Here is a 14,224-nt window from a genome sequence, read left to right on the forward strand (position 1 = left end):
TGAAGCCAGTCAGAGTCCTGTCACTAATTCCCAGGATTCGGTTTCTTCTTGCTTTTACTTGCATGTGTAACACCACAAGGTGAGTAGGGAAGGCAGCAGAAGCCCAGGCAGTCTAGGAGGTCAAGGGAAGGTGAAGTCCTGGATGGGCAAGAAGAAGCCTTTCTAGGGCTAAGTGTGTGCCACTAACCTAACCGGCCCCATTCCTTGGCTTTGTGTCAACCTTTTCAGCAGCAAAGACTGTTGTGAAAGCAGTCTTTCTTTACCCTTGAAAAATCAATGAAACTCCTTTGTACAGTCACAGAATCATAGAATGGTTTAGGTTGGAAGGGACCTTGAGGATCATACAGTTCCAACCCCCCTGCCATGGGCAGGGACAGCTCCCGCTAGACCAGTCAAATGTCAAGGTTCTTGATCAGCTTTTATCTGGAACTTGCTTTGACAAGCTTTTGTTGTAGAGCAATGAATTTTGAATGGCTGACCAACGGAGAAGCTCCTGAGGATGTGGCCTGAGCTAAGTCATTCCCTGCTTACCTTTAATTAGCAGCTTTCTCCTGGCTGTAAGGGTTTTCTGGCCTTTCTTCGGGTTTTTTTTGTGATAAGGTATTAGAGAAATACCTCTAAAGAGGAGTGGGGAGCACTTGGTAATACCTGGGAGCAGAGCTGTTTTGTTCTTGGCTGTCAGGTAGGTTTTTCCACTTGTGTTCTCCTTCCAGATGCACGGTGATAATTGTAATGGCAGTTCCGTGATTACCATGGCAGAACTGTCAGTTCAAGTGTGTTCTACTTCAAGTTTAGCTAATAGATGGGAAGCAAACACAGAGACCGAAAACCTGTGTAGTGAGAATAAAACCTTTTGAGATGGTTTTCCCTGATTCAAGACTTGATTTTATTCAAAAATTCTACATCAGAGATGGTTTTGTGTCAGAAAGCATCTTCCTGCTGTACAAGAGTGTTGTGTCAGGAAGCAAAGCAACGTGGAGAGGCCTGTGGCTGAGGTTTTGTTCCGAGGCATAGTTTTTTCCCGTCTGAGCAATCTGCTCTACAGCTTTGCTCCTCTCTCCTTTCCCTACTCAAGTAGGAGTTGACACTCAAAACTGATCCTGCACCTGAAGGAGCTTTCCCATGTGCAGTTATAAACAGCATGAAAAAGTAGCAGTAACTTCTGCACTTTTTTACACTGCTGCCATGTGTTTGGAGATACCGATACGTCTTAAAGAAGTGAGAATGAAGGTACCATATTCAAGAAGCATTTAAAAATAGGCCATTTAGTCAGAGCTTATTTAAGAAGTAATCTATACTAAAAATGAAAACAGTAGGGTACAAGGATATTTTTAGGAATAACATTTTGGCACACCAACTTTTCTGAACGCTTTCAGGGTCATATCTTTGCCATTCTTCCTTAGGTGGGAGTCCCATTGAAACTGGTGGGAGTTGTGCCTGAATAAAGCTTTGACCCACGCTTTTCCCTAATATGACATTCTTTAATTGAATGACCTCCTGGCAACCTTGTTTGTAAGTCATTTGTCATGTTTATTCTCTGAGTAAAAAGTGCCTTCCATCTGTTCTTAATCTGCATTCCCTTTAACTTCTATTTTTGCCTCCTTTTTTCTGTCATCTGTGTTGCATTGAAAATAGTTTCTAGCCAACTTTATTTATCCCCATGTAAGGGGTTGTAATGATTGGAATAAATCTTTTGGCAGTCTTTTCTTTAAGCCTAGACAACCACAGTCACCGGGCAAAAATAAATGATGGGGGCAACAGCTTCAAATAAATTATTGAAGTTTTTACTTAGATGCCACTCTCCAGACTCGCTTGGCTAATGCTTTCTTTTATGCTCCTTGAGTTCTTCCAGCTCTCAGCTTTACAGTCTGTTTTTGCCTTTTTTTTTATTCTTCACCTAGTATTTTCTGGTCTGGTCTCTCCCACCAGCTGTTGGTGTTGGGCAAAGCACATGTGCATGGTGTGTATGCTTTATCCTGATGTGTGTCAGTACATACGTGATTTCTTAGGTTCTCCAATAAAGCCTACAGTAGTTTTAGTGAAAAGATGGAGTACTTTTTTGAGGAAAAAGTAGGAGACGAATTACTACAGTGTCTCTTTCTGAAGGAAAATTTAAATTTTTTTGTTATTAGTGCTGATTTCTCAGCATGCCACTACTTTTTAGATAGAAAAACTCTTCTTCTTCCAAAGTACTATTGAACGTTTTTTCCTTTCTTGTGGAAATGAACATGTTCCCATTGCCTCTAGACCATTTAAAGACACTGTTTGACTTGGCTTTCTTCTCCTGATTGGAAAGGTGGAGAAGAAGAAGAAAGAAGGCTCCTTCTCTGATTCCTTTGATCAGCAGAATGAAATCTAAGATTGAGACTAGCTCTGTTTTGCCTTTTTTTTACACACACACACACACACACACACGCCCCACCCCGTCCATGGGTGAAACTTTTTCAGAAAGTTTGAGTAACTGGAAGCTAGGCAGAAGAAGTACAGATGGGGCTCAGAAGAAAACCCATGCAGGGGGTTATGCAGAGAGTTTTTAGATCAAGCTCCTGAGAGCTTCGAAACCCTTAAAGACCCCTAGAGACCCTTACTGCTCTTGAAGGCAATTCATGCCACTTACTATAAATCAGAACTGTGGATTTGAATCCAGATAGAGTTTAGACTCTAGTTTCCCTTTGGAAATTACGTTAGATAGGATAAGGTTGTTCATGAGGCAAGTTATTAGTAAATCTGCTTTATTTTTCTCATACTGCAATCACAGATTGACATATATCATGTAAGAGCTAGCCAAGGTTAATCAACGAATCATGCTAATTTTCATTGAGCCAAGTTTTGAAGTTCTCAGTAATTTTAGCTGATTCTTCTCAGTAATTTTAACTGATTCTTCTCAGTAATTTTAACTGACTCTTACCATACTCCTTGAGGTCAGCAGAAAAAAGGGCTAGCTAAAAATTCGGTCCACTGCATCATCTCACAAACAGTACCTTTTCCTTGTTGAGCCTGGTAGGAGAGCCCATTCTGAGTTGTACTTATCCACACTGAAGTACAGAAAAACTGAGAAGCTCTTGTTATAATGCACAAAATGGACAATGTTTTGAATGCTGTGCTGTGTCAAAAAATTGTCAGTATAAAAAGTTCTATATTCTTGAATAAATAGAAATTGCTAAAAGTTCCACTTAACCAGAGCAAAGAAACATAGACAATTAGACCAAATATATGTGTGTTTCAGTACAAATATTAAAAGTCAGGGAAACAAGTGTTGAAACTAAAGTTACTGGTTATAAATATATAAGTGTATAAATTATTGATATAATAGGCATGTTAGAAACTTAGTGGAAGAAAAATAATCAATGTGACAAAAAAAAGGGTAAAGGGCAAAAAAAAGGGGGAAAAAATCTCCCATGGCAATGTTTAACTTCAAAGAGAAAACTACATAAAAATGTGAAAACTGTTCAAAAAGAAAGAGAGCCAAAATTTAAAATGTTTATAGGAGTCATGAACATTGTCTAAATATGGGAGCTCACTACAATCCGACTTCCAGAAAAAGGCTTTAACGGACCAAAAAAAGGTTTGCATAGCTAAACAGCAGGGTGAAGGAGTAAGAGGATGTCTCTTATTAAAAGGATTTCTTTTGTTAGAAGTAAAAGGGCTTTCTTCAAGTTGAAGTTGTGCCTAAATGAGGACAACAAAGCATAAACAAGTTAAATATATAAACAAAATAAGGCAGGCCAAAAGAGATTTTGAAGAACAGCTTGGCAAAAACTACTAGTAAAGCCACTTTCAAGCTGTCTTTAAGTAGATTAAATCCTGAGAAAAAATCTACAGGACAAGTAAATGATCAAAGTAAGGAAGTTATTTTATGGACATGCCCATTCTGGTGCATTTCTCTGTCAAGAACTTATCAGAAGATTTGTCACCAATAAAAGTGTTATAAGAGATTTCAGAAGAAACTGTCAGCAATGAACAGTAAAAAGTTACCAGGAGCAGATGGTATTCATGCAAGTTAAAAGAACTACAGTACAAAATTGTCAAGCCAGTAATGATGCTGTAATGCTTAAAAGTTTCTGGGTCTGAAAAAAATGGAGGTGATAAATAAGACAATCTGAGAAATTGGTAGGAGCTGCAATACTCCCTAGACCCCCTTCTAAATCATTAGATTAATGGAAAAGTATGATAAAAAGGGGAAGAATCAGCATAGCTTTCATAGAGGAACCCAGAATCTCTAAAATTTTTTTTAAAACGTAACTGAACATGTGGACAAGGGTGATCTGTTTGATAGGAGCTAGTTGGTCTTCCAAAACTCAATTGAGCATGTCCTTCATCAAAGGGTCTTGAAGAAACTTAATTATCACAGGATAAGACACACAAGCCTCTCAGTAATAACTGGTTTAAAAATAAGAACCAAATAGTAAGAATATATTGTCCTTTTTTGCAACAGAGGGAACTCGTCACTAGAGATCCAACGAATCTGTAAGAGCCTATGATGTTCAACTTACAAACATTTTGAAAGATATGGGGAGGGGAGGAGATGCCAGAGGTGGCAAAGTTCACTCATAGTACTGACATTATTCAGGGTAGGAGAAATGAAAGATTGCTGTAGTGGCTTGCAGCAACGCCTCATGATACTGATGGAAAAATTTAATCATTAATAAATATAATATAATACACAAGGGGGGTAGGTCTTAAATTATGTATGCAGACATGACTTGGAGTTACAATTGCTAGTTCTAAAAAAAACCCAACACAACCCCACTGTGTTCAGCAGAGGACAAAAAAGCAAGCAATATTTGAAAACTTTTAAAAATTTAATAGAGAACAAAAGAGCAAACATCACCATTCCACCACGCAAACCTATCGTACACCCAAATTTTGGCTGCTGTTTGCACTTTTGGCCTCTTCTCAAGAAACAGACCTCTCGTAGGATAATCAGAAGTGTGGAAGGGCTTGTCTTGAGTAGCTTCCATAAAGTTCACAACTACATAAAGTTGGGCTTTTCAGTCTAGGAACGTAAGGATGGAGAGAAAGATCTGTAAGGGCATATGTGACACAGAGAAAGTAAACAAGGAATGGCATTCCCTGCTTACCAAATTGTTCACCAAACGCATGGTGCACCTGCTACTTGTGGCACGTTCAAAAGAAGCAAGAGGAAGGGATATTTTTGCACGATGCATAGCTGAAATGTGAAGTTCACTCTCACAGGGTGTTGTGGGTGCCAATAGGTTACAGGGATTCAAAATGTTATTTAACAAAATTAATGGAATAAAAAGGCAGTTAGGGCTATTAAAAACTTAAACTTAATAGGAGGGCCCTGGAGCTGCTGCTTTTTAGAATCTGGGATAACACCCTGAGGGAGCATCAGTACACACTTGCCTCTTGTACTCTTCCCTCAGCAACAGCACGTGTCACATGTCCGTTCCAAGAGATAAACTGCAGGGCCAGGGGAATGTCCCATCTCACCCAGTGCCGCCATTGTGATTGCTTTCATGAAATACAATTTACCACACAGTTCTTATTGCAGCCGTTCTGTTTATTCAGATCCAACCTTTATTTTATTTGTAGTTCTGTGTTTAAAAGAAAACACAACCAAACCAAAAACAACAAACGAGCTTTGTTAGCATTGTTCAGTCATTGGCTTTGATTGATGAGTGGGGAGAAGATGTGAGTAGGAAGCCTGGGAATTCAACGCTCAGCCCCTGCCCTGCCATGTGGAAGTCTGCTTTGCTTGTGTGTCATGGCCCAAGACACCTCAGTTTGTCGGGTGAGGGTGATGACTGCCTTGTGCACCATCAGACCCGATACAGCAGTCATAGAATCATAGAATGGTTTGGGTTGGAAGGGACCTCAAAGACCATCTAGTTCCACCCCCCTGCCCTGGGCAGGGACACCTCCCACCAGACCAGGCTGCTCCAAGCCCTGTCCAGCCTGGCCTTGAACCCCTCCAGGGATGGGGCAGCCACAGCTTCTCTGGGCAACCTGGGCCAGGGGCTCACCACCCTCACAGTAAAGTCCTCATGTTTGTCCAGACAACCCTCATTTTTATAGTTGTTATTTGTGGGTTCCTTTTAGAAGGGCACTGCCTACATCCTTCTTTTGTATCATCCCTGCCTCTTTCATAGCTCCTCTTTTGCTTACTGCTGAATGCTTGCTGGGTTAGTGCTGTGCTTCTTCCATTCCTCCTCACCCCTATACATGACCTCTGAAGTAGATGGTCCTGGGAAAAGACTTTATCCGTGCTTTCTAGCTGTTTTATTTTTGTTTAAAGCAGATTATAACTGGCCTTGAGGGACAAGACTTGGTTTTAGTAATTGTTTGATTTTAAGCATTTTGCTACCAAAACTGGCTTATTTTGATTTTAAGGATTTCTTTATTCCTATTTTTAAAATGTGTTTGGAATACACATTGTAAACATGTAATTCTTAGGTGCTGGCATCATTCTGTTTCTGGTGTGATTTCAGTGGAATTATTTCTGCAAAGTTTTGAGAATACATGGCTACATCCCATCTCTGAGAGCATTTTAGGAAGTTTCTGTCAACCTAACCTGGAATCTCTGCATTATTGAAAAAATCACATTGATTTTGCTGATTCTTTTATTCTTTTTTCTTTGTGTTTCTCGCACACAATTCTGATTTTCAGGAAAGTGGTGCAAAATTGTGTTTATTTCAATGCAAAAGTGATAGGGTCATCTTTAACTTTGTTCTTTTTTCACCCCCCCGCCTTCCATTTTCTCAGAGCAACATTTAAGTCAGCTTTTGCTGTTCAAACACAAGGCTAGCGCAATTTGTTTGTGATGGACAAAATGTGGATGTTGAGATCTCATTATGGCAGAGTATGTCATAGCCTAATTATTTCTTTTTTTTCCTCTGTCATTTCTTTGTATAGGTGGAAAATGTTCGGTTACTTGATCGTTTATCTTCAAGAAAAGCTGCACTGGGAACTTTGTATTTAACAGCTACCCATGTCATATTTGTGGAGAATGGTTCTGAAGCTCGTAAAGAAACCTGGGTATGAATTTCTGTTTTTTTCAGTTAGCTGTAAGTGCGTGGCACTTTATTGATGGCAATTTGAAAAAAACTTGCAAAGTTTAGACATAGTAAATTAGTGCATATGGATGCTTTTATAACTTCAGAGTGTGTGAAATTCCAGCCTGGTAATTTTTGAAAATTGTCAATGGATTCTGGATATTGCAACACAGTAAGAGGAGTAGAAGGACCTTCACCGTACGAATACCAGATGTGTTTCTCTGAGGAACTGCCTCTGTAGACTACAGTGCTGTTCCTGTAGTCCAGGAAGAATTGAGGAGAAATGCTTCAAATGTGAATTACTACCTTGACTCAGTTGGCTCTTGCCTTTCTCTCTGACTGCTTGTGCTGGATTAATGATTTTGGTTTTTTAGTTGTTTTTGGTTTGGGTTTTGTTGGTTTGTTGGTTTGGTTTTTTTCATAGTGTAGTATTTTGAGTTATGTATTTTGATGGGTCTATCTCAGAGCATGTCTATTTCATATGTTGTGTGTGTGTATATATATATATAGGTACAGATATAGCTCTGGTGTCATACAATTTGAGGGTCTTTTATGTAGCTTAATTATGAATCCTTTGTCTGTTTTTGTACTAATTATTAACTCTGTCCTCTTTTAGTCCCACTAGTGCCCTCCTGATTGTTACTGTAATGTTTCGTCTCATCTGATGCAGTATCAGGACTACCATTCTGCCAATGAGGAGCCCCAACATTTTAGCTTTATCTAACTGATGCTTGTTTATCTTTTAACGGTACAGGCAGATGAAAAGAGCTCTTTTTATGACAATTTTTAGCTTACACTAAAGCAAACAAACAAAAAGCTTTAGATAGCATGACCGGGCTAATGTTTGAGCAGCTGAAACACTCCAAGAGCTACTTTGTCTGTAGGTGATATATGAGGTGCTGCTTGAGCCTGAGGCTGGAGATAGGACCAAAACTGCAAGAGGAGTGTGCGTATTTTCTGAAACAGTAGTGAAAGCTGCTGTGTCTGCCCTGGCACGTCATCATAAATAATTATTTTTCTTCCTTAACATTTGAATCACTTGGCATAACTGTTTTCAATTCCCACACAGGTTCTTCACAGCCAAATTTCCTCTGTTGAGAAGCAGGCCACCACTGCCACCGGTTGCCCATTGCTGATCCGTTGCAAGAACTTCCAGGTCATCCAGCTGGTCATCCCTCAGGAACGAGACTGCCATGATGTTTACATCTCTCTGATACGTCTAGCACGACCAGGTATGAGAAGGAAACTGTCACAAAAGTCCTTCCTCACGCTGAAGAGGGAGAATATAATGGAAGGAGTGTAGCTGGGCATCTTTGCACTTTGCAGGTTAAGAAAAAATGCTTTGTTAGAGATGTGTTATGAGAGAAAAGGTCTCTGAGTAGATGAGCATATTAAAATAATCACTTATGGAGCAATGAAGAAAGTACATCATAACAAGTAGTTAATTCCATAAAGTATGTCATGAACTTTTGTTGAAAATGATACTCTAGGCTATCGCTGGCCATAAAATAAATTACAATGCTATTTCATGTGTAACTGTTGTTTACTGTATGCCTCGTGTAGGTGTGAATTTAGGAAAATACTGTCAAGTCTCTACATCTAGGGAATTTTCATGTTCCTGCTGTGACAAAAAACTTACGATGTATTTAGTGGCCATGTTAAGGTCTGAATTTCCCTTTCTGTGCTGTGCATAAATTTCTTAAAATCAGGGAAAACTTTGCAGCAAGTAGTTGCTTTATTCCACTGGACTGCCTGTGCCTATTATTACCTAGGTTTTGAATGTACTCTTTTTTAATTTCTGAATTCAAATCAAGTTCTTTTTGAAACCTTTACTCTTTTTGATAAAAATCCATGAAAGTCCAACATCTGATCCTTTGCGTTATAGCTGCTTTCCTAAGAACCAGCTGAGAAGGCTTCTGGATTTTTTTGTTTTAAATGATAACTTATTTTAACAGTATGCAAATAAAATGTTCACCACACTCTGTACAAAACTGACAACATTGGCTTTAATTTGTATCTTGCTAGGAGAACACGAATTTTATCTATCTGTATAGAGGGGGAAAAAATTGCAGTCAGCCAGCACAGCTACTGAACTTTATAAAGTACCTTCTATAATTAGGATAGTTAGGAGTAGTAATAATAAGTTGGATAGTAGTAGTAATAATATGCAACTTGATAAAGTAACTTGATATGCTAGGTGATGCAAGATGAAAGTAATTGGAGAAATTTAAAAACAAATTCAGTCAGTGGTTCTGCTGATGTAAATCTGGATTAATTCCATGGGCCTCAGTGGCAAGTTCATGCATACTGGAAGGAATGTGATTCTGTAACACTCCTTGCCTGGAGCCAGGAGGAGGTGTGTGTACTGCTATGCACCAGAACAGGACACTGGGATATGGACATACCTAATGATGAAGAGAAGAATAGCTATGAATACAAGTTCAGTGGCAGGCTGCAATGGATAAGAAGGTTCAAACAAAGATGATGCAATAAGAGCAGCATAGAATTAGCTCTTTGCATAGTTCAACTGCACTGTAGTTTTCTTTCTTCAGCAAAATATCCGATCTTCATGTGAGGCAGGATAAAATCTTGCTTACTCAAAATTAGAAGGCTCCGATTGCAAGTTGAGCCATATGTACCCTGAAAGTGCTCTGCTGTGTCTTTTTTTCTGGGCACAAAGCTGTACTTCCTTAAGGTAATACATTTACTCAGCATTATAAGGTACCCTTTACTCCATGAGGAGAAAATTTGACTCATGCAGGCTCTAGTTTTCATTCTCTGATGGTTTGTTTAATTCATTCCACCATATAGCTGAAGCTGAATGAAGCCCATCTTTTATACTGGCTTCTTATATTCTATGTTATGTGATGTCCTAGTTACAATAAAGGAGCAAAGTTGTGCTTGATTTTACTCTTGCCAGCTGTTAATAGCATTTTAATAAGGTCAAGCTGTCAGCTGAGTTTGGCAGTTTTGCTTAATTAAGGCATTTTGTGAAACAAGCTGACCTTAACAGTTATTACAGGTGTGTAGTGGGTTGACCCTGGACGGACACCAGGTGCCCACCAAAGCTGCTCTATCACTCCGCTCCTCAGCTCCATCATTAACCTCCATGGGCTGCAGGTGGACATCTGCTCCGCCGTTAACCTCCACGGGCTGCAGGTGGACAGCCTGCCTCACCATGGTCTTCATCACAGGCTGCAGGGGAACCTCTGCTCCAGCGCCTGGAGCACCTCCTCCCCTCCTTCTTCACTGACCTTGGTGTCTGCAGGGTTGTTGCTCCCACTTATTCCCACTCCTCTCTCCAGCTGCAATTGCTGTTGCACAGGTTTTTTTCCCCCTTCTTAACTCTGTTATCCCACAGGTGCTACCACCATTACTGATGGGCTTGGGCTTGGGCTTGGCTGGTGGCAGGTCCTTCTTGGAGATGGTTGGCATTGTCTCTATTGAACATAGGGGAAACTTCTAGTGGCTTCTCACAGAAGCCACCCCTGTAGCCCCCTGGCTACCAAAACCTTGCCACACAAACCCAATACAAGGTGTGATGGCAGGATTGCAGATGCTTATGGCAAAATAACTGAGAAAGATTAGGGAAGGTCCTGTAAGTGCTGGAGAAGAGCTGATAACTGACCTTTAAGGCACTGACTATTAATACTTTAACATTTTTGTTACCACCTCTAGATATCTTCATGTAATAATACTTGTAATGTTGAGTCAGACTTCTGTCATAAATAACCTTGATATATTTTAATAGGTGGATTTTTAAAGGCTTCTCACGTGCCTCTGAACAGTGGGTCTGGTTGTAAAGAAAATCCAGGTGCTTCTGACAACCAAGCAGTAAAAATAAGCGCTCAGATTGCTACCAAAAGCACTTTATTAAAATTATCTCAGATTGGATTTATGGATTATGGTAAAACTTCATGTTAGCAGATGAGAAATAAACCAGACTGTCTTCCTAATCTGTGCCATGACAGAAATTTGAAATCAGAGCATACAGGAAGAGTTTGAACTGTCAGATGATATGCAAAACATTTCTATCTCCTTACTCATGAATTTGTTGACTTTCAGTACTTTCCTGGCAGAGTTAATCTGGTTGTCTTTCCTTATGTTCATGCTTTTCTTGTGTGTATATACATTCATTTTAATTGAAATTTAGAAAACAAAATATAACTTAAATTACACCTTTGAAGGACATAATCAAAATAAAAGAAACAAACTTTCTATGGAACAAGATAGAAGCTTTACTATTATTAATATTGTGGTTAGCTTTGTTGTTATTATTTTTGTTTCTATAACTTCCGTACTGTAGTATTCTAAGACACTGCTTATTAGGTACATATTATTAGAAAAAGAATAGTATTTAAATTTACTGATTTTGTTAAAATTGTATTGTGAAGCAAGTGTATCACTGGGAAACTGTGAAGTCAGAGAGAACTCAGTTCTAAAGTTAAAAACCCATCGGTCAGACAGTTTTAGAGCAACAGAATGAAACATGCCCTCGTGACATAACAATATCTGAGGTAGCAATGAGAATGTTAAATTCAGGCTATATGCTGAATCATATCAGGGACAGTTGGCATTTAATGGCAATAGTGTCTGGCTGCCATTGGTCACCAGGGTTAAGACACTCATTAGCATGAATAGGGATATGCTCCTAAAAAAAAGTTAAAAACTCCAGCACCAGCAAGTTTATTATATGGTCCTTGACCGAGGGTGACAGGTGGCATAGCTACTTAAACAAGTTCACGGTCATGATGAAATGATTGATGTAACATATGTTATTTTTATGCTATTACAACATCTGTATCATGAATGCCTTTGCTAATAATTCAAGGACAGAATTTTGCAATCCGCAAAATTAAAATTTCATTGAATCTATTGAAAACTTCCTTATTTAGGGACAAAGACTTCTGAGTTAGTCCATTTTTGGAAGATTGTGCTGCATGCATATTGTTCAGATCTTTCATCTTTGTCACAGGACAGATGTTACGTTCATAAAGGGTTTTCTAAGCTACCTCTGGCCAGCAAATACTTTTGCAGAACAAGTGCTTATTCTGGCACTGACTTCAGTTTTCTTTGGGTGAAAGCATATTATCACTGGCATTTTGTCTTCATGCTAGGGGAGGGTTTTACAATTCAGTAGAGAAGAGGTCTAGCAGAACAGTATACTTTAAGTTGCATTACTAATAAGGCAAATATATTGCAACGTATACAAGTAACAAAACAGCACTGTACTTCAAAGTATGCTTGAAAATAGTTATAAGCCAGGATATGGCTTTGTATAGCATATTATTTTAAAAGAGAAACTACGTAAAAGACAATATCAAATTTTTGGCTTTGAAGTATGATTTCAGCATGAGAAACCGGAAGTGTCTTACTGGTTTTGTTTGTTTGTTTGCTTGGTGTTTTTCAGTGAAATACGAAGAGCTGTATTGTTTCTCATTCAATCCAAAATTAGATAAAGAAGAACGAGAACAAGGCTGGAGGCTTGTGGACCTCACTGAAGAATATAATCGGATGGGTGTTCCAAACAACTATTGGCAGATTAGCGATGTAAACAGAGACTATGGAGTGAGTTGTTGTGATTTTTCTGTTACACAGGATGAAAAGGGAATCAGCAGTCTGACTGTGGACTTCAGTAAGTGCTTAGATGCAGGATCCCTTTGTGCCCAGCACTGTACATACAGGTAGTAAGGTGCAGTTCTTCCATGCTTTTACATAAAAAGGCACATAGAGAGGAGGTGTCTTTAATACATGTGGAAATTCAGCACAGAGAACTTGTACACAGTAAGTTTGAAACAGTAGTGCTTGGCTGCTTGGGGAGAAGTTTAAATCATACTTAAATGTTACGTGTCTGAACAAGTGTTTCCCTGACATATAGGGTTATATAAAATTACTACTCAGTCATTTTAAGAAAAAAAAAAGTTACTTGAAATAGTGGATTTGGCAATATTTTTTCCTATCTGGCCATTCTCACCATCCTTTTGAAGCCTCTGGAATTGACTGATAGTGTTTTCCACAGTCACCTGAGAGGTCATATCTCTTCCTAGCTGCCTGCTGTCCTGTCTAGTTCAGTCCTGTACAATTGAAGTCCTTAGAATTTTAATTAATTGTGAGAAATAATAACAAAAATATTTTTGAAGGAAGTGTGTCCATGCACTCCATTGGCTTTGCTGCTGGAGCATATCCATATTCAGGAAGGCCTGTGAAGTTCTCAGAGAAGACTGAATGTGCTGTCAGGGTTTGTTTTCTTTTTGTTAAAACAAGCGGAAAAAATGTTTTAATCTCTTTCAAGATAAAGCGTAGGAAAAATGGCATCATGAAAAAAACCCAGTTGACCACAGCAGCATCTGTAACCACAAACCCTTTTCTTTCTCCTTCATTACATATCTTTGGCTCTCTCAGAACCTAATTTCTTCCTGGGCATCCTAATTCCTTTTGTCATCTCAGAAAGTCCCAGGGAGATACTGGATATGCTTTTGACCCCAGACAGAATGCCACAGGCAGGATCAGGAAATGGAAGTTAGACCAGGACCCATTTGTGGTCCCACTTGTCTCCAGAGGAACTTCTGGGCTTTTTTGCAGGCTTGTTGGGTTCCCTTCAGAAGTCATAGGCATTGTCAGGGCTGCTTGCCTTTCGGTATCCTCATTTTATACAGAATAATTTCTTTTCTCCAAGTCCCTATTTTTGTCATTATTTTTTTATTATTATCAGATTTGCTGGAAAATTTGGCTCTATAGTCCCATCCCATTATAAGAGAGGGGTGTTTGGGAACTTCACCCACTCCCATCCTTACTTCCTAATTCAGCTACAGAGGAAACCTCAGTTGTAAATACAACCTTGCTATACGTAATGGTGAATCTTTCCTGGTTTGAATGTATGGTCTACCTGTTTATTATTTGAGAAATGTAGGTGATGTATATACAATAATAAGGGAATATTCCCTGAGACTAGAGTTCCTTGGTATTTTGGTTTTGCTGTGAAGGTAGCTAATGTTAGTCGTATTTTGTAGACCAAATAGGCAGAGTTTCCTTTCACAGGTCTGTGACTCCTATCCTACGGAAGTGTATGTACCAAAGTCTGCGACTGCACACATCATAGTGGGGAGCTCTAAATTTCGGAGCCGAAGGCGTTTTCCAGCTCTTTCCTACTACTGCAAAGATAACAACGTAAGTGTGAATTTGTAGCTTTGAAGTGCTTGCTTATTTTG

At 39.2% G+C, this 14,224-nt stretch overlaps 1 protein-coding gene across 3 annotated transcripts in view; it reads left to right on the plus strand.

The window, feature by feature from the left end:
- The window catches only part of MTMR7 (myotubularin related protein 7), a 50,345-nt gene that overhangs the window by 11,147 nt on the left and 24,974 nt on the right, over positions 1-14,224 (plus strand). For 2 of the 3 annotated variants that reach the window (XM_054203038.1, XM_054203039.1), the window contains exons 2-5: positions 6,877-6,999; positions 8,086-8,248; positions 12,427-12,584; positions 14,055-14,183. In XM_054203038.1, coding sequence (XP_054059013.1) covers positions 6,877-6,999; positions 8,086-8,248; positions 12,427-12,584; positions 14,055-14,183 — 573 coding nt within the window. Of the gene's footprint in view, positions 1-1,498; positions 1,513-6,876; positions 7,000-8,085; positions 8,249-12,426; positions 12,585-14,054; positions 14,184-14,224 lie in introns of those variants that run through there. The other variant, XM_054203040.1, reaches the window with a different exon arrangement.

This window comes from Rissa tridactyla, chromosome 5, assembly GCF_028500815.1.
Source record: "Rissa tridactyla isolate bRisTri1 chromosome 5, bRisTri1.patW.cur.20221130, whole genome shotgun sequence".
Taxonomy (NCBI): Eukaryota; Metazoa; Chordata; class Aves; order Charadriiformes; family Laridae; genus Rissa; species Rissa tridactyla.